General features: G+C 49.7%; 1 protein-coding gene across 2 annotated transcripts; it reads left to right on the top strand.

Annotated features, from left to right (window-relative positions):
- The first annotated feature begins 1,352 nt into the window (after positions 1–1,352).
- On the top strand, positions 1,353–13,653 carry PCYOX1L (prenylcysteine oxidase 1 like). 2 transcript variants are annotated; one of them, XM_027546011.1, is made up of 6 exons: positions 1,353–1,508; positions 5,718–5,924; positions 7,397–7,571; positions 9,451–9,662; positions 12,093–12,233; positions 12,684–13,653. In XM_027546011.1, the coding sequence occupies exons 1-6, from the start codon at positions 1,424–1,426 to the stop codon at positions 13,340–13,342; spliced, it is 1,479 nt and encodes a 492-aa protein (XP_027401812.1). In that variant the 5' UTR covers positions 1,353–1,423; the 3' UTR covers positions 13,343–13,653. The 2 variants fall into 2 exon arrangements, with proteins under 2 accessions (XP_027401812.1, XP_027401813.1); XM_027546012.1 differs by lacking the exon at positions 5,718–5,924 and having other exon boundaries at positions 1,354–1,508.
- The last annotated feature ends 5,135 nt before the right edge of the window (positions 13,654–18,788 follow it).

The following is an 18,788-nucleotide window of genomic DNA, read 5'->3' as shown; positions in this document are numbered from 1 at the left end:
GAGAATCCTATGGTCGGAGGAACCTGGTAGTTTACAGTCCATGGGATCACAAAGAGTCGGACATGACTGAGCAACATTTACTTTACTTACTAAAATTAAAAGCAAAGTTGAGTTTTAATATGATTTTACCCTATTAAAAAAATACTGCATGGATCATACTGTTAGCACATAAGAGAACATGGCACAAAGCGATCAACGAATGCTTGTTTTAAAAGATGATTAAGGAAGGCACTTCCCTGGCATTCCAGTGGTTAAGACTGCTCCCAATGCAGGGGGCACAAGTTGAAATGCAGATTACACGCCACAGAGTGAGGCCAAAAAGAAAACATAGTAATTTAAAGGAGTATCTTGAGTCTGGTTTTGCATTTTAACATAAATATTACCAAAAAGTGTTTTTTGGGGTTTTTTTTTTTTTTTATGAGAAATGCATATTTATTCATCTACCATTTTACTAATAATCCAGTTTGGCCATGTTAAGACTCACAAAGTTGGCTGTAATCTCAGCTCTATGACCTTTTACTCTTCACAGAGTCCTTTCTATTTCTATTCTTAGCCATAATCTGACTGAATACACATGAATTTTCCTTATTTTATTTTGAAACTCATCCCCAATTTTATTTTCTGTGAGAGGAAATCTGTCCTTTATACTGTAGCTAACTAGCCATAGTGAAGCTGCTTTTGTTTCCTTAGAGAGTGAAAATGGAGTTTATCTCTTCTTTCTACCTTTCCTCTCCCCTCTAAGAGTGGATGAAACTCTTACCTTTTGTTTTTGAAGCAGAAGGCAGAGACACAAACTGTGTGTCAAAGCCGCAAAGACACGTGGTAACTAACAGCAGTCTGGAAAGCATCTGGCTTTGTTTCAGCATGCTGAAACAAGTAGCGTCTAGCCATCCTGGCTGCATGGTTGGTCAGCAATCTCCAGCACTTGCAGACACTGCCAAGTGATTTCACGTGCCTTATTTCACGTGATTGTCACAACCACCTAGAAAGGTAGAGCAGGAGACTGTATGGGACACGGAGAAGGCACGTTACAGAGCTACTAACGCTCAGAGGTTGGATTTGAACGGAGATCGTCAAAGCTGCAGTTCTTTCTCTATCATCAATCTCCCCGGAGCTGGGCCCGGGTCCTGATGCTGAGTACCCAAAGCGCGCGCACCTGCGCCGGAGCAAGACAAGCCAGCCAATGAGGAAACCGCATCCAGGAGGCGGGACGGAGAAGTTGCCAATGACAGAGCCTGCCCCTAGAGAGATGCGGCTAATGAGGGCCTCGTGCCGAAGAGGGACTGCCGCTTGTCCAATAAGAAGCTGTGACCAGCGAGGCTGGAAGGCGGAAGAGCCATCTGGGCGCTGGGGCGGGGCGGGGAGCCCAGCGCCAACCCTCCAGTGCCCGAGCCCCGGCGTGCTGCCCCCATCGCTGCCCGCCATGGCCCACGCTGCCCGGCTCCTCGCCGCGCTGGCCGCGCTCCTCGCTGCCGCCGCTACAGGCGATGCCCGGCCCAGTAAAATCGGTGCGGGAAGGACTGGGTGGGGTGTAGATCTGGGGAGGGCTGCGAGGGAAAAGGGTTGTCAGCCGGGAGCAGCTGGATGGGGGAAGGGGAAGGCAGCTGGACGAGGGAGGGGTCCTCGGGAGAGGAGCTGGGTGGAGAAGAGCCGAGGCACTGCGACTGGGCGAGGAAGGGGACCGCAGTAGGCAAGGTGCTGATGGGGAGGGAGGCGTGGGCCTGTGTCCAGGGCTACCTGGGGCAGAAAAGACCCTTGGGGCAGGACTGGTCACTGATCTCACCAGAAGGTTCAGGGGCGTTAAGTATCTGCCCTCGACCTGGCTCTTTGCCAGGTGCCCCCAGGACTCTGGTCTGTCTGGATGATGTCATTCACACAGGTTTATTGAGGGTCGTCTGTGTAGCAGGCACTGGTTCATAGTTCCTGTCCGGAGGAGGAGAGACTGCACAATACAAGGAAGTTAGTGCTGAGGCTGAGAAAGACTGTGAATATAGAGGAAGGGCAGTCACCCGTCTTTGTGGGCTCTGGGAGGGCTTCCTAGAAGCAACATCTAAGCCAAAAACCTCATGGAGGGTAGGAGACAGTTCTAGGAGAGACAGAAACCATGGTAAGTCCTCTGGGGACAGATTTGTTGAATGACAAAATGAGGAATTTTTCACAGCAGTCTTCTTATTTATTTGCTTTTTTCCCCCCAACATTTTATGTTGAAAATTTTCAAACCTAGACCAAAGTTGAAAGACTTACACATTGATCATCTCTTTACCCAGCACCTAGATTCTGTTGTTAAGAAACTGCTACTATATTTGCTTTATCACAGACCTATCACATGTCCATTAATCCATCTTAGATTTTAATGCTTTTCAAAATAAATTGCAGACATGAGGACATACTTCTAAATACTTCATCATGTATATAACTGACTAACATTCCATATTTGTTTATACTTTTTTTCTCTTAACATTTGTCATTTTAATTCAACATGAATCAAAGATTTTCAAGTCCCTCATATATCAGATTCCTGTAGACAGAGATGCTGGGTTTCTGGTGTGGGAGAGGAGTGACTCTCACTCGGAGGGAGGGCTGCCCCATGGGAATACCACAGACATAATGGGGCCAGTGCAGTGCTAAGGTCTGCATTACCAAACCCCAGCTCAGGCCATAAAGGATTAAGACAGGCTGAAGCGTGCCAGAAATCAATTTAGGACTAAACATTTAGGGTTTTCAGAGGAGAGAGAATCCTGAGAGCTGGAATGGATAGAGAAGGCTTGATGAAGGAGATGGATTTGGAGCCAGGCTTTGAAGGATGGGGAAGAATGAGGCAGGCAAGGTCTTGATGTGCAGGGCTCCCGCATCTCTTGAGAAAGGGCAGCAGAGCATGGCATTTACCAGTGACCACTGAGGAAGGGGTAGGACCTTCTCACAGCTCAACCATTTCTGCCAATGCAGAACTTGCTGCCTGCCTCATTCCAGCTGGTCCTACCCACTTCACCCCAGGCATCATCAAGGCAAGAGATTTGGCAATGCCAAGCTTCCTGCAACTTTCTTAATTTTCCTCACTGCTCTGATAAGAGCCTCTGTGCATCCTCAGTGGCTTGGACTCTACCCACAATGGGAATGAGGGGCTTCCTGTTAAGATGTTGTAACCCTCAGGCTGCTTCATGATCAAATCTGAACACCTCGGTGTGGCATCAGACCCTTAAAAGTCCCCCAGAATCCCACCCGGGCCCTGCTTATGCTGTTCTCTCTGCAGAGAATGGGTTTCTGCTCACTGGTAAAACCCACTATCCTCCAGGATCCCAATCTACATTGCTACAGGGCCCTCTCTGTTCCATTCATTCTATGTCCAGCAAATCTTACCACAGACTAGAGAGCAGGTGTCAGGTCATTGGTGTTGAAGGAGCCATTTCTTAGTGAGATGAGGTCTTCTGCTTCCCTATAGCCTTTAGGCAGCTTCCAGGTCTTGTGATAGCAATTTCTCTGGGGTGGGGGGTGGGGAAAGGGTAATTCAGGGCTTTGTCAAAAATGGAAAGGGTGGGAAGCACTTGGTTTAAAAGGTTAAAGGGTATCCTTGGAAGCGGCTTTGTAAACACTGAGAATAAAGAAGTAATTTGTTCTTTCAAAATGCAATAGTGAGCTCTACTGCCTGCCAGAATCTGGGGACATAGGGACCCTCAGTCCTTGACAGATCATTTGAGTAGTGTCCCATGGACCAGGCCAGGGTAAGGAGAGTATGCTGTGGGAATATGTAGGAGGGACAGTTGTCTTAGGCAGGTCAGGCCAGCCAGCTAAGAATGACATATAAGGGCCACAGAGGTCAGCAAGGCAAAAGACAACAGAGCGTTTCTGACAAAGGGAACGACGTGGGCAAAGGCACAGGCCTGACAGGGCGAAGTCTGTTCCACAGCAAAAGAAGCTGAGGCAGGGGACTAACCTGGCAGTCCAGTGGTTGAGACTCTGTGCTTCCACTACAGGGGGCACGAGTTCTATCCCTGGTCAAGGAATTAAGATCCATATGCTGCATGGTATGGCCAAAAAAAGAAATTGAGGCAGACAAAAAGGTGGAGTGTTGCAAGGCTGAGGCAGGACATGGAATAAGTAAATGGAGACCAGATCATAAAGCAACTTGTAGTTTTGCCTTCTTGACAAGAGTTAGTAGTCTTAGGATCCAACAAGTGGGTGTGTGTGTGTGTGCGCGTGCACACGTGCGCACGCGAATACTGGAGTGGGTTTTGCCATTTCCTCCTCCAGGGGATCTTCCTGATCCAAGGATCGAACGTGCGTCTCTTGTACCTCCTACATTGGCAGGCAAATTCTTGACTACTGCGCCACCTGGAAAGCCCAACATGGGTCTAGTAAGGACAAATCTCCTTCTCTTTGATATGTTACTAGATTGTCAGGTGAGAGGAAAGCTGTGTCTTAGATACCTGGTGGGCAAAAACTGTGGGTAGCGTGGCTGTCCAACTCAGTAGCTTCACAGCTGCTTCACTATCCTCTCAGTGCTGTGTAATGATTACTATCTGTTTGGTCAGTGGTTCCTAGCAGCACCTCAGAGCCCTGACCAGTAACACACTTTTCTCAGTGACTTGGATCAGAATATTGGTGGTATATGAACTAAGTTTGCAACTAAGGAAAGAAGGAGGAGAAGTAAAGACAGTAGGTAAGACCCAAAAAGATGTCAAAAAGCTGAAACTATAACAAGAGTCCAAAGTGGAATAGAGTGCCCTATATAGTGACTAGTTATCTGTCACAGGGTGCATTCGAGGCTTGGCAAACATGGATGTGGAAATGACTTAAGTGTCAGGTGAGAAGTTGCAATAGACCAAGGGTTGGCTGACTTCTTAAGTTAAATGCCAGAGAGTAAATATTTTAGGCTGTGCTTATAGCCTCTGTTCCAACTTTACTCAACTCTGCCTGGCATGAAAGAGCCATAGCCAATAAGCAAAAGAAAGTGCATGGTTCCATTCCAATAAAGCTTCACCTTACAAAAACAGAAATCTGCCTTGATTTGGCTCTCAGGCTGTAGTTTGCCAACCCCTGGATTAAGGAGTGGATTCCTAATACTAATCTAACCTAATTACCTGGCAGTGACCAGGTATTCACCAATTCATAGTAAAATATCCCTGGTGGCTCAGATGGTAAAGAATCCACCTGCAATGTGAGAGACCTGGGTTCGATCCCTGGGTTGGGAAGATCCCCTAGAAAAGGGAACAGTATTCTGGCCTGGAGAATTCCATGGACAGAGCAGCCAGGCAGGCTACATACAGTCCATGGGGTTGCAAAGAGTCAGACACGACTGAGTGACTTTCACTTTGACTTTCAATGAGTTTGTATAAAGCTAGATTTATTCCCTTAAATAAATTTTGAGATTCTTCCCTGCCCCTTTGCTGCTAACTTGTCTTTTTCTTTATAAAATAAGGGTTATAGTAGGTGGTAGTTTGCAGGTTGTACTTTGCTGTTTGATAGCTTTACTGCCTGGCGAATTCCATGGTGGAGGAGCCTAGCAGGCTATAGTTCATGGGGTTGCAAAGAATCGGAAAGACTGAGAAGCTAACACTTTACTAAGCACTAGTCTACAGATTTCCTTTTTGAGATGTTAGAAGCCTATGAGATGCGAGTACCTAGGAAACCACTGGCCCAGGAGACTGAGAAGGAGTGACCCACAGTCTCACACCCCTGCTCTGTCTCTCCCCACGCCTGCCTCCTGGGCCTGATGACAGCTGTGGTTGGAGCTGGAATCGGGGGCTCTGCTGTGGCCCACTTCCTCCAACAGCACTTTGGCCCCCGGGTGCAGATCGACGTGTTTGAGAAGGGGACCGTGGGCGGCCGCCTAGCCACCATCTCCGTCAACAAGCAGCACTATGAGAGTGGCGCCGCCTCCTTTCACTCCCTGAGCCTCCACATGCAGGGTTTCGTCAAGCAGCTGGGTGAGTGCACCATCCTTGGGCTGGCGGCAGCCCTCGGGCCCTTCCCAGGTGACCCAGATGGTCAAGGCCAGAAGGTCATGTGCCCAATCTCCTCATTTTACAGATGGAGCAGCTGAGACCAGAGAGGGGAAGGAACTTGCCTGAGGTTACACAGTGAGTTAGTTGCAGAGCCCGGATTAGAATTCAGGTTTGACAGCCCCACCCCCAGACTAGTTTCTCTCCCCATCAGTTTACTGCTTCTCAGTAATCTATAATCATAACGGCTTCCACATGCTGTGTGCTTGCCAAGCACCTGGCATCCTTCTGGGTCATACATAGACATTACTTCTAATCCTCCTACCAGCCTGCAAGATGGGTGCTGTATCTCCTCCCAAGGCAACTGAGGCTCATACACCTGGGCTAAGGCCCTACAGCTAATAAGCGAGAGAGCTGAGATTCAACCCCAGCAGCATCTGTCAAAACCACAAATATATGTACCACTGGATGCAGAAATTCCACTTCTCAGAAGTGATCCCGTAAGTGTGCTCACAGATGTACAGAGCAGCAGACACACAAGGTTACTCGTTACAGCACTGTTTGTAATAGTAAAAAGTTGAAAATATTCTACCTGCCCATCCACTAGGATCTGAGACTAAATATTGTTTAAGCACACAGCAGACTATTCAGTAGCCAAGTCCTGTATGCCCAGGTATAGAACACTCTCTTAAGATGCACATGTCAGTAAGGTGCAGGCCACTGTGTATATTAATAGTATATGGGGGTAGGTGGAGGGAGAGACAGCTCACAGATGTGTACACATTTATAAGTGTTGGCACAAAAGATCTCTAGAAGGATGGTGAAGGAATATACTTACTGGTTGCGTCTGGGTAGGGGAACTTTGTGATTTAGGGACAGGAATAGGAGGGAAAGAAAGAAAAGTCCATGACTTAGGGCAGGCCCTATAATCTCTAAGCCTCATTTTCCATCCATCCATCTTTACCTGGGGGATACTGACTCTTGTTCTGCCTCTCCCGAGACTGTGAGAGGATGAAGTGAGATCCAAAGCTTCGGTGCTCTGTTAGTTGTAGAGTGCAGGTGGTTATCAGGAGCTGTGATTTCTTCCCTGTGGCCTTGGTGCCCCGGGCCACCATTCCAGAGCAAGCCCCGTGGCTCTCAGCCCCTAGACGATCCAGGATGACGACTGAATCTCCCTCACTCATGGCTGAGTGGATCCCTGTTAGGAAAACATCTAAAACGGAATATGAGTTTAATTTTCATTTCTTTGTTGACTAGGCGGGCCAGACATCTCCCCAGCACACTGTTTACTGTTGTTGAACAAGCAGCACAGATGCACCAAACATAGTGTCACATTCCCTTTAGTGGAGCCATCCTTCAGGATGGCCCTGAATTTAAGCTTCTGGCATTGCTAGGTTCCCCTGGGGTTCAGGGGGGCCTCTGTAGGGGACCTAAGGGCCTCTTCATTGTCTCCTCAGGGCTGCGGCACCGGCGCGAGGTGGGAGGCAGGAGCGCCATCTTCAATGGGGAGAACTTCGTGCTGGAGGAGACAGACTGGTACCTGCTGAACCTCTTCCGCCTCTGGTGGCACTACGGCATCAGCTTCCTGAGACTGCAGATGTGGGTGGAGGAGGTCATGGAGAAGTTCATGAGGTAGGGCTGGGCAGAGCCTTGGGGAGGGCCTTCCAGAGGGAGAGAGGAAAAGAGGTGCAGAAGGAACCAACTTGACTGTACATTGTCAAAATGGAAAAGGTACTCACTGGGTGTGAGAATTCCACCCAGACTCTGAGCACACCCCCAGCATCAGGAAGGGACTTACTTTAGTACAGCAGTACTTGTCTCTCCTGTTGTCACACTGGCATCCTCTTTCCCTTAGCTAAACTGGTAAATAAAAGCATGGGTTGCAAGACTTCCCTGGTGGTCCAGTGGTTAAGACTCTGTGTTTCTAGTGCAAGGGTCATGGGTTTGATCCCTGGTCAGGGAACTAAAAAATCCCACATCCCTTGTGCTCTGGCCAAAAAAAAGCATGGGTTGCAAACTCAGCCACCTTCAAGGGCCTGCCTGGGGTATGAATAAATGAAGCAGTTTAGTGAAAGGGAAGGATAAGCAGTGAGGGGTCCTGAAGAGCCAGGCCCTATCGGAATGGGCAGCTAGCCCTCTGCTCAAACCCCCTGTGGCCACGTGGGAATGCCAGCCTTACAGGGCAAATTCCGGTTTTTCAGAAGAAACTGGAAATCCAGTTGTATGTGAGATTAGTTTTTCAATATGTGCAACCAGTTCATCTCACAAGGCAAATAAGACATACCTGCAGGCCACAAGCAACCTGTGGACCACCATTTACAAACTCTTCTGTCCTCCAGGCCTATCTAGAACAAACACCTTTCTTTACCAGTTCCTCCTCCTTATGCCCCAGCCCCCTCCCCATCAACTCCAAATAAGAAGGATAAGTATCCTGTTGTCACTCTGTCAACCCCTCATAGTCCACTCACTCACCAGGCTAGTCCCCAGCTCTCCCCGACAGTCAGTCCTTCCAAAGGTTCTCCGTTTCCTGGCCTAGGTGCAGAGACTTCAGGATCAGACACTTGTTCATGGCCTCCAGGCCTCCTTCCTGGTTTCTGGCACTTCTCTGCTCTTCCCACTCCTATAACTATGCTTTTTTATGGCACTTCTTCCTTGTACTCTCTGGGTATCCCCAAAGTTAGTTCTTCACTTCTCTTTCCTCTTTCATATATTTTTCTCCCTTGTCAATTTTACCCCAGCACCAAGTTCTCCCTTTTGTGGGAGACAACCTCCACCTGTGAGCCCCAGTTTCCCCTTAAGTTCCAGACCCACTACCTAAGCAGTCTCTAATTGCTTTCTGGATACCTCCATTTGGGCTTCTTGTCAACAACCAAACCCGGCACATTTACAGAACAGCCCGAGCAGAAGCAACATTCCAAAGGCCACTATCCAAAAGTCCATCAGCCGACAGCTCCAGGCAAATGCCAGTCCTCAAGGTGGGGAGAGTCGTGGGGGAAGAAGACATTAGCGAGGGGGTGAGTGGGAGCCTCGTTGGACCAAGACACAGGGGAAGACAGGCCAAGCCAGCAGAGAGGGTGACAACTTTGGCATAAAGCAGCTGCCATGGGGTCCAGTGTGGTCCTAGAAGCCAGGGAAGAGCTGTTGTTGCTGGAGAGGGGATATGTCAGTGGGGGTGGGCATGGACCACTGCTTGGCAGTCCCAGCTGAGTGAGAAGAGGACTGCAACCTCATCAGGGAGCGACTTGAGAGGTGATATGATTGTCATTCAGAGGAGCCACCATGTGAAGCCAGGTTCTGGTGGGATCCAAAGTGTTTGCCCTTCCCTCTGGGCTGTCCCTTAAGGTGGGACGGGCCCACCATAGCCAGCAAATAGGCCAAGGTAACATAACAAGCTTCCTCTCCCACCCCTACATGGAGAGGAGGGGTGGGCCCCCAGGTGCAGTGACCCAGCGGCAGGTGGTCAGCAGAAAGGCCTTTCTGCACAAGAGCTCTGGGTCCATATGTCTCCCAGGATCTATAAGTACCAGGCCCACGGTTATGCCTTCTCGGGTGTGGAGGAACTGCTCTACTCGCTGGGAGAATCTGCCTTCGTCAACATGACCCAGCGCTCCGTGGCTGAGTCCCTGCTCCAGGTGGGCGTCACCCAGCGCTTTATCGACGACGTAGTCTCCGCCGTTCTGCGGGCCAGCTATGGCCAGTCAGCAGCGATGCCCGCCTTTGCCGGTAAGCCTCCAGCCCTCAGCCTGCCCACCTGCCCTTCCCCAGCCCTCCTTGTAATAACCTTACATTTACCCAACTCAGTACATGACATCACCCCAACACCCTTTGATTCTGGCATCCGTCCTCTCAGTTGGCAGGAGATGGTGTTCACCTCACTTCACAGTGAAAGGGAAGCTCAGATCTCAGGTCTGGGATGTTTCTGCCACTCCTGTTTGGATTGGTTTCATAATCTGCCCCGCTAAGACCTCTGGGCCCCTGGGATTCCACTTATTAGAGCACTGCATCTTCCCAGCTCATTACTGGGGTGGGCAGGCACATATATCACCCACCATCTTCCAGCACAGGACACAGATCTGCCCAAGAAAGACATCAAGGCACATCTTCCCCAAGGTGTGGTAACTATTCTGGGCCTTGAAAGATACAGTAGGATTTTATTGGGGCGGTGAGGGCTGGGGAGGGGCATTCAAGGCCAAGGAACTACACAGGCACTCACTGGCCTGCTTGGCTGGGTTCTTCTCCTCTCCTGCCTCCTAACATGGAAGGCCCAGGCTCAGTCCTGTGTCCTCCTCTGCTCTCAACTACTCAGCCTCCCTTGGTGAGCTCAGCCAGTCTTGGGGCTTCAGTTCCACCCACCTGACTCCCAAACATGACCTCTAGCCCAGACCTGTCTCCAGAACTGCAAGCTCATGTGTCAGCCGTCACCCTGTGTCCACACTGGAACAGCTAATGGGCATCTCAGACTCAGTGCACCCAAACCTGAGCTTCTGATCTTTCCCCTCAAGCCTGCCCCTCCCAGCCTCCCCATAGGCTGGCTGGTAATTACTCCTTTCGGTTGCTACAGCCAAAACCTTGAATCATTGCTTTCTTTCATACCCTTTGTGTCATATGTCAAGAAATCCCATCTGCTTTGCCTTCCATGTATACCTAGAACCTGACTGCTTCCTAGCAATGCCTCTTCCTTGGTCTAAGCACTAGCATCCTTCACCAGGATTGCTACAAGTCTCCTACCAGGTCCCCCACCCTCTGCCCACTCCCTGGCCCCTCCAAGCTCAACACCTCACCCAGATGATCCTTTTAAAACAAAAGACAGATCCTGACAGGCCTGCATGTAAGACTGTAATGGCTCCTACTTTCCTTCAGGGAAAATCCAAAGTCCTTCCAGTGGTCTGCAGGGCCCTGTGGTCTAGGCCTCACCATCTCACCACTCACGCACCCCAGACCAGCCACTCTGGTCTTCTTGCCGTGTCTCCAGCGTCCCAGGTACTCTCCCACCTTGAGGCTTTTGTGTGGCCATCCCTCTGCCTGGAAGAACCTTCCTGGAGACGCAGTCATAGTAAACTCTTGCTTCCCATGTCTCTGTGAAGATGTTGCCTTTTCATTGAAGCTGCATAACCTCTCCCACCCCCAGGAGTCCTGGTCCCCTTGCCCTACCAGGCTACTGAATTGACTTATTTTATCTCCTCCCACTCGAATGCAGGCTTCCCAATGGGAATCTTTCTCCTTTGTTTACTGAGAAATCCTTACAACAGTGCTGACCATCATAGGCACTCAGACCATTTTTGCTAAATAAATGAATGAAAGGGTTTATAATTAACAAGTACCTCCCACATGCCTAGGATACTCTTCCTCTGGCCGCTGCTCGTTCCTTCCCAGCCTTCTGGTCCTGCCTAGTGTCCCCTCAGCAAGATGACCCTGCTCATTCTCCCAGCACCTTGTAGGTATCCTTTGATATATAATTCATGTATCATGCAGTGCACGCATTTAAAATGTAGGAGTCAATGGCTTTCAGACCACTCAGAGTTGTGTCTCCATCTGGCTTCCCTGGTGACACAGCAATAAAGAATTCACCTGCTAATACAGAAGCAATGGGTTCAATCCCTGGGTCGGGAATATCCCCTGGAGGAAGAAATGGCAACCCACTCTAGAATTCTCACTGGAAAAAAATCCCATGGACAGAGGAGCCTGGTGGGCTACGGTCCACAGGGTCGCAAAGAGCCAGACATGACTGAGAGACTGAGCGTGCACACACATACACCCGTGTCTCCATCACCACAATCAATTTGAGAACATTTTCACTGCCCTCAAAACTCATCCCTGTAGCCATCAGTTCCCCCAACATCCCCTAGCCTTCCAGCCCTAGGCAACCACAAATCTGCTCTGTGTTTCTGTGGATTTGCCCATTCTGGGCAGTCTATTTAAATAGAATCATACAATCTGTGTTCTTCTATAGGGGCTCTTGCACTGAGCATAATGTTTTTACTTTACAACATTGTGAATTCTATCGTATCTATCTCTGTGTATTGTCTCTCCCTGCAGGAGTTGGGGGGAGTCTTGGCCTGGGACAGAGGCCTGAGTAGGATGGTGCTGGCCTCTCCAGCCCCACTGCCTAGAGGTTGAGAAGCCACTGATCACCCTCCCTCCCCTTTTGCCCAGGAGCCATGTCTCTAGCGGGGGCCCAAGGTAGCCTGTGGTCTGTGGAGGGAGGCAACAAGCTGGTTTGTTCTGGTCTGCTGAAGCTCACCAAGGCCAACGTGATCCATGCCACGGTGACCACTGTGACCCTGCAGCCAACAGGTAAATAGACAGAGCAGGGGCCATAACCACTCCCTTCCTATACAATGAACACTTCCTCCTCTATCCCTAAAACTCCTCTGCTGGGGTGCAGGTCCCAGCACTGCCAAGCGACACCAGAGGGCACTGTTGTCCCGATTAAAATGTCAGAGCAGAAAGCAGAGACTTGCACTCATCTAGCCCCATCCATTTGACCACTGAGGACTCTGAGCCACAGCCTTGCCCATGCTCCCTAGCTAGTCAGCGCCACAGCCAGAGAAAGAGTTTGGGTTTCCTGATTCCGGTCCAGGGCTCGCCCTGCCACCATACCAGCATTGAAAAACTGACACAGCAGCTGGACGGCACGGCTGCACCCAGGGTCTTGTCCCCTCGGTGCTAGGCCCTGGACAGCAGATAAGTGGGTAGAAGCCGAGAAAGAAGTTGACTTTTGTGTTCTCCTCTCTCTCCATCCAGAGGGGAAACCCTTGTATCGGGTCAGGTATGAGAATGAGGCGGGCACGGGCTCTGACAACTATGACATAGTGGTCATCGCCACCCCCCTGCACCTGGACAACAGCAGCACCATCGCCTTTGAAGGATTCGACCCACCCATCGATGTCGTCCAGGGCTCTTTCCAGCCCACCGTCGTCTCCTTGGTCCATGGCTACCTCAACTCTTCCTACTTTGGCTTCCCCGACCCTAAGCTTTTCCCCTTTGCCAATATCCTTACCACAGATTTCCCCAGCTTCTTCTGTGCCCTGGACAACATCTGTCCTGTCAACATCTCAGCCAGCTTCCGGCGAAAGCAGCCTCAGGAGGCCGCTGTTTGGCGAGTCCAGTCCCCCCAGCCCCTCCTCCGGTCCCAGCTGAAGACCCTCTTTCGCTCCTATTACTCAGTCCAGACGGCCGAGTGGCAGGCCCACCCCGTCCATAGCCCCCACACCCCCCTCCCACGGTTCACACTGCATGACCAGCTCTTCCACCTCAATGCCCTGGAGTGGGCGGCCAGCTCCGTGGAGGTGACGGCTGTGGCTGCCAAGAACGTGGCACTGCTGGCTTTCAACCGGTGGTACCAGGACCTAGACAAGATTGACCAAAAGGATTTGATGCATAAGGTGAAGACTGAGCTGTGAGGGCTCCGAGGAGAGCTGGAAATGTCCAGCCTCTGCTGAAGAAGGACTCCCTTCACAACAGCCAAGATCGTGTAAGCCACATGCACCCACAGAGTCCTTCTCTGACCCCTCCTGTGTGGAGTGTCCTTTCCCTCCAGTGTGGGTCCTGGTGACCCACTCTCTGCCTTTTCATCTTAAGGATTCTCACAGTGGTGTTTTTTTTTTTTTTTTTTTTGAAGGGGGAGAGTAAAAGAAGAGGAAGAACATTCAAGCCAATGTATTCACTTATTTATTTTTTTTTTTTTTAAGAAATAAAAGTCCATCTTAAGCTGCTTCTGACTTTGTTTTCTAAGTAGAAGACGGTGATAACCGTGGTAGGGAATATAAGGCAGAAAACTTTGAATCCAATTTCTTTATTGTCTACTCCCAACAGGCACCTAAGGAACACCTCCAATGAAACATATGTAACCAGATAGTTACAAATAGAGGGAAGATGAGAAAACATAAATAAGACAGGATAATAGCTCCTATTTATGGTAGGCTTCCTAGATGCAAGTACCTAGTTAAGAACTTTAACTAGACACCATCCAAGTTTTTAAACAACACTGCATTTGAAGGAGATGCCTGGAAGTATACAAGGAAGAAATGGTTACCCCAGCAGAGCTGGCAGCCTAGCTCTGAGCCTCCTGGCAACCAGTGGAAAAAGGGAAACATATCAGGCCACAGGAAGAGGAACACTTTTTTCCTTGGCAACTGGAAGAAACGACCATTCTGTCCATTAAGAGTCTTGTCTTATAAGAAGACAAGTTCCCAGCTGGTGGAAGGCAGTTGTGCCTCACCCCCCAAATATCTACCCAGAAGAGAAAAGGGACGCTGTGATGAAGTCTGCTGGAGACTGGATGCCCAAGTCCTATCCAGACCAGCTAAAGCTGGTTCTGAGGAAGGCCCAGATCCCCATGAGGATACGACACTGCCAAATGACATTGGCATTGTAAATTCCTAACAGGAAGAGTCCCAGAGATCATCCAGCTAACTTCCCTCTTTTTGTAGAGATGGAGATAAAAGCCCAAAGTGAGGAACAAATTTGCCCAGTCTCTTGATGAATTCATAGAACTGAAATCCAGAGCTTCTCCTTAAAAGTTAACTGAATTCAGTATAGGACAAAATACCCTTCAAGGCAGCAGAGGCCCAAACTTGTCTGAAGCTGCTTTTATTATGCGGAAGTGATGGTAGTGAAAGAGATGGTGCCTTTGAAGTGCACATAGCGTGCACTCATTGGTCATTATAGGAAATAGGAAGCCGACACACCAGTAAGAATACTTTTGGTTGTGGCAGTAGTAAAAAACCAAACTCAAACTAGCCTAAGCAATAAAAGGGTCTTATTAAAGTCCAGGCACAGGGCAGGCATTGAGTGTAGTGCAATGCCAGCGTCATCATTTCTTTCGTGGTCAGAGATGGCCGCTAACAGCTCCCAGGGCCAGAGGGTCTTCTCTCACAACCCCTGAAGCAGAGTCTGGCTCTGGGCTCACTGGGCCCCTACTGAACCAATTCCTGTGGTCAAATGAACACCACGTGCAGATGGCTCAGGACTTAGCTACTAGACCAGTACCTGGGACACAAGGGATGAGATTAAACAAATCAGCTTAGAACAGCCCTGAGGAAGAGGTGATCTCCAGAATACAAGATCAGAGGGGTGGAAAGAGTGCTGGAGGGAGGTCAGCCAGATGCAGGATGGGGCTGTTCCTTCCCCCTCCTCTCAGGTCTGGTGAAATCTACATGCAATGATTTCTTGTCAAGGCCTGTGTTTGAAATAAGGATGCTGTGGGCTGTCGTGGTGTAACTGATGACCACTGGTACTAGGCTGGAGGACCAAGGCCAATATCAGACTTGTCCCTAATAAGCCTCTCATCCCTCAGGCTATGTGCACAGAAGAGGCCAACCAGGACAGATTCGCTTGATCCTCAGCCTGATTGCAGTGGGGCTCACTGGTCCTCAGAAACTTCCTTTGTCTGGGTAGGCAGGCCTGAACAGCTCAGAACAAAAACAGGCCAAGATGCCTACACTACCTTCTTCCACAAGCCCAAACATGACAGCTGGATCCCACTACCTCTCTGCCTATAAGGAAAATCCAGAGATTCCTGAAGGCAGCAGAAGGGAGTGTGGAAACCAGCAGGAAACCTTGGTCTCAGAGCCCACCCTAGCCTTCTTAGGCCAGGAAAGAGGCCCCATGGGCCCAGAGTTCTCTGGGAGAAGACAGCATTTGCAAAGACAGCCTTACAACCTGCCAAATGAAACAGGAAAGAGGTCACACCACCTCAGTAGTCCTGGGTGCAACATTGTTATTCAGTCGCTCAGTTGTGACAGACTCTTTGCAACCCCATGGACTGCCGCACACCAGGCTTCCCTGTCCTTCACCATCTCCCGGAGTTTGCGCAAACTCATGTCCATTGAGTCAGTGATACAATCTAACCATCTCATCCTCTGTCAACCCCCTCTCCTCCTGCCTTCAATCTTTCCCAGCATCAGTCTTTTCCAACAAGTAATAGACAGGTAAAACTTCCCCCCTAGACTCCACCCCTAGAGCAGGTAACCCAAGCAAAATCTCAGCACTTTGTGGGGAGGAGTGGTTAGAGGGTAGAATTTGGGGTGGGTATATGCAGAGTACATCATGAGAAACGCTGGACTGGAAGAAACACAAGCTGCAATCAAGATTGCCGGGAGAAATATCAATAACCTCAGATATGCAGATGACACCACCCTTATGGCAGAAAGTGAAGAGGAACTAAAAGCCTCTTGATGAAAGTGAAAGTGGAGAGTGAAAAAGTTGGCTTAAAGCTCAACATTCAGAAAACTAAGATCATGGCATCCCGTCCCATCACTTCATGGGAAATAGATGGGGAAACAGTGGAAACAGTGTCAGACTTTATTTTGGGGGGCTCCAAAATCACTGCAGATGGTGACTGCAGCCATGAAATGAAAAGACGCTTACTCCTTGGAAGGAAAGTTATGACTAACCTAGATAGCATATTCAAAAGCAAAGACATTACTTTGCCAACAAAGGTCTGTCTAGTCAAGGCTATGGTTTTTCCTGTGGTCATGTATGGATGTGAGAGTTGGACTGTGAAGAAGGCTGAGTGCTGAAGAATTGATGCTTTTGAACTGTGGTGTTGGAAAAGACTCTTGAGAGTCCTTTGGACTGCAAGATCCAACCAGTCCATCCTGAAGGAGATCAGCCCTGGGATTTCTTTGGAAGGAATGATGCTAAAGCTGAAACTCCAGTACTTTGGCCACCTCATGTGAAGAGTTGACTCATTGGAAAAGATTCTGATGCTGGGAGGGATTGGGGGCAGGAGGAGAAGGGGACGACAGAGGATGAGATGGCTGGATGGCATCACTGACTCGATGGACGTGAGTCTGAGTGAACTCCGGGAGTTGGTGATGGACAGGGAGGCCTGGCATGCTGCGATTCATGGGGTCGCAAAGAGTCGGACACAACTGAGCGACTGAACTGAACTGAACTGAACTGAGGAATAGTGAGGGAGAGAGGAATGCCTTGCTACTGACCCACCTTTGAAGAAGCAACAGGAACAAAGGGCAGATCATGGGCTCCCCCTAGAGGCTTCTGTGGATGAGTGCATGCATTCATTCACGAATCCCTACACCTCTATTTTGCCCTGATGTTGGAGATGGAGCTCTGAAGGAGTTAGATGAGGCCTCTGTTCTTGTGGAGGGGGAGTCTCTCACCAGACAGTGGAAAACAGGAAACCCACTTAGAGCACACAAAGTTGGGCGAAAAGTGTAGACCTGGCTCTCCAAAGATCCTGAACTTCCCATTGCTGCCCTTAAACCAGGGAACTGGAAAAGGCCAACTGTCAGCCCAAGCTCATGAGGCCAGGCTCCTAAGTCACAGAATGGTAAAACCAGAGAAGACCCTGGAGATCCCTAAATCCCACTGCTTACTTCACAATTGAGAAAACTGAAGCCCAGAAAAAGGGAAAGGCAACATCCATATAAAATTAATGAGCGTTTGTTGAGCACCAGCCTCTGCGTGTCTGATGTTCTCATAGGAGGAGGACAGGCAGTCCCACCCACATTAGAAGTTTCCTCACCCGATCCCTATGCCCCGGGCACCCTGGGGGGGCTCCCAGGCCCTTACCCCACAAAAAGGCCTTGGAGGCCCCTCATGTGCTGCTGAAGTCTTAAGGCCTGGAGAGCAGACTGCAGGGGCCACAGGGAAGAGCCACCCCCCAGGGAGGAGAAGCGGCTGCTGAAAAGGCATCAGCACGCGCTGGCACGGGAAGTCTATTTTCCATGTGTCTGGAACCAGGCCGAAGCTTCCTAGGGTAATTTTAACCAGTATCCACTCTAGAACAATACCAAAAAAGGTAAGTTACTTGCCAGCCCAGACAGGCACATACCTAACCACTGCCCTTTCATGAATTAGACCCTGAAAACATTCAGAACGAAGGCTGCTTTAGGCACTGAAGTTTGAGCAGCCAAGTATTCTACATTGGCGGTTGGCCGTCTTCTCAAAATTAACTCTAAAGTGCCAGCTATTCTTACCTTCAGAAAACACCGCCTGAGCCCCTCAGCTGTCTTCAGAGAGCCTAGGTATTTTTAGCCCCTAGAACAGCTGATTCAGGATTTGCTTCAGGGGCTAGGAGGGCACAGGAGGATTTGATTGCAAGGGTCTAATGGATGGGGTCAGGCAAGGGATTAGCATCCAGGGGTTAGAAGCTAGCAGGGGCTTTAGGACAAGTGAGTCCATACAGCCTTTTTTTTTTTTTTAAACTTTTTGACTGTACCCCACGGCATGTGGGATCTTAATTCTCCGACCAGGGATCAAAGCCACACCGCCTGCATTGGAAGGCAGAGTTTAACCACTGGACTGCAGGGAAGTCCCCACACTGCATTTTTGATCAGAAAAGATTCTTGGTATAAGCCAGCAGTTCTCAAAATGTGGTCCCCATACCAGCAGCGTCAGTATCACCTGGGAACCACTGCATTAGAAACACAAAGTCTCAGTCCCCTGCCCCCTGCCCCACCCCCAGCTGCACACTACCCTCCTCTGCCCCCACCCCCCTAACCCCCCTCCCCCCCACCCCCGGCAGCAAGGGCTTGTTTGCAATGGCCCATGACTTCATCAGGGAGAATCAGCCCTTGTTCACTCCTAGATAGGTTTCTACTAATAAAACTCCAATAACGTGACTGAAATAAAGGCTTATAAATGCAAAGAAAGTATCTGACTGTCCTAAATGGTAGAAAGGACTTCCTAGGTGACTCAGATGGTAAAGAATCTGCCTGCAATGTAGGAGACCCAGGTTCAGTCCCTGGGTGGGAAAAGTGCCCTGGAGAAGGGAATAGCAACCTACTCTAGTATTCTTGCCTGGAAAATTCCAAGGACGGAGGAGCCTGGCAGGCTATAGTCCATGAGGTTGCAAAGAGTCGGACACGACTGAGCGACTAA

This window comes from Bos indicus x Bos taurus, chromosome 7, assembly GCF_003369695.1.
Source record: "Bos indicus x Bos taurus breed Angus x Brahman F1 hybrid chromosome 7, Bos_hybrid_MaternalHap_v2.0, whole genome shotgun sequence".
Taxonomy (NCBI): Eukaryota; Metazoa; Chordata; class Mammalia; order Artiodactyla; family Bovidae; genus Bos; species Bos indicus x Bos taurus.
Note: the sequence above shows the minus strand (reverse complement) of the source record. Positions and strands in the feature narration are given on the sequence as shown.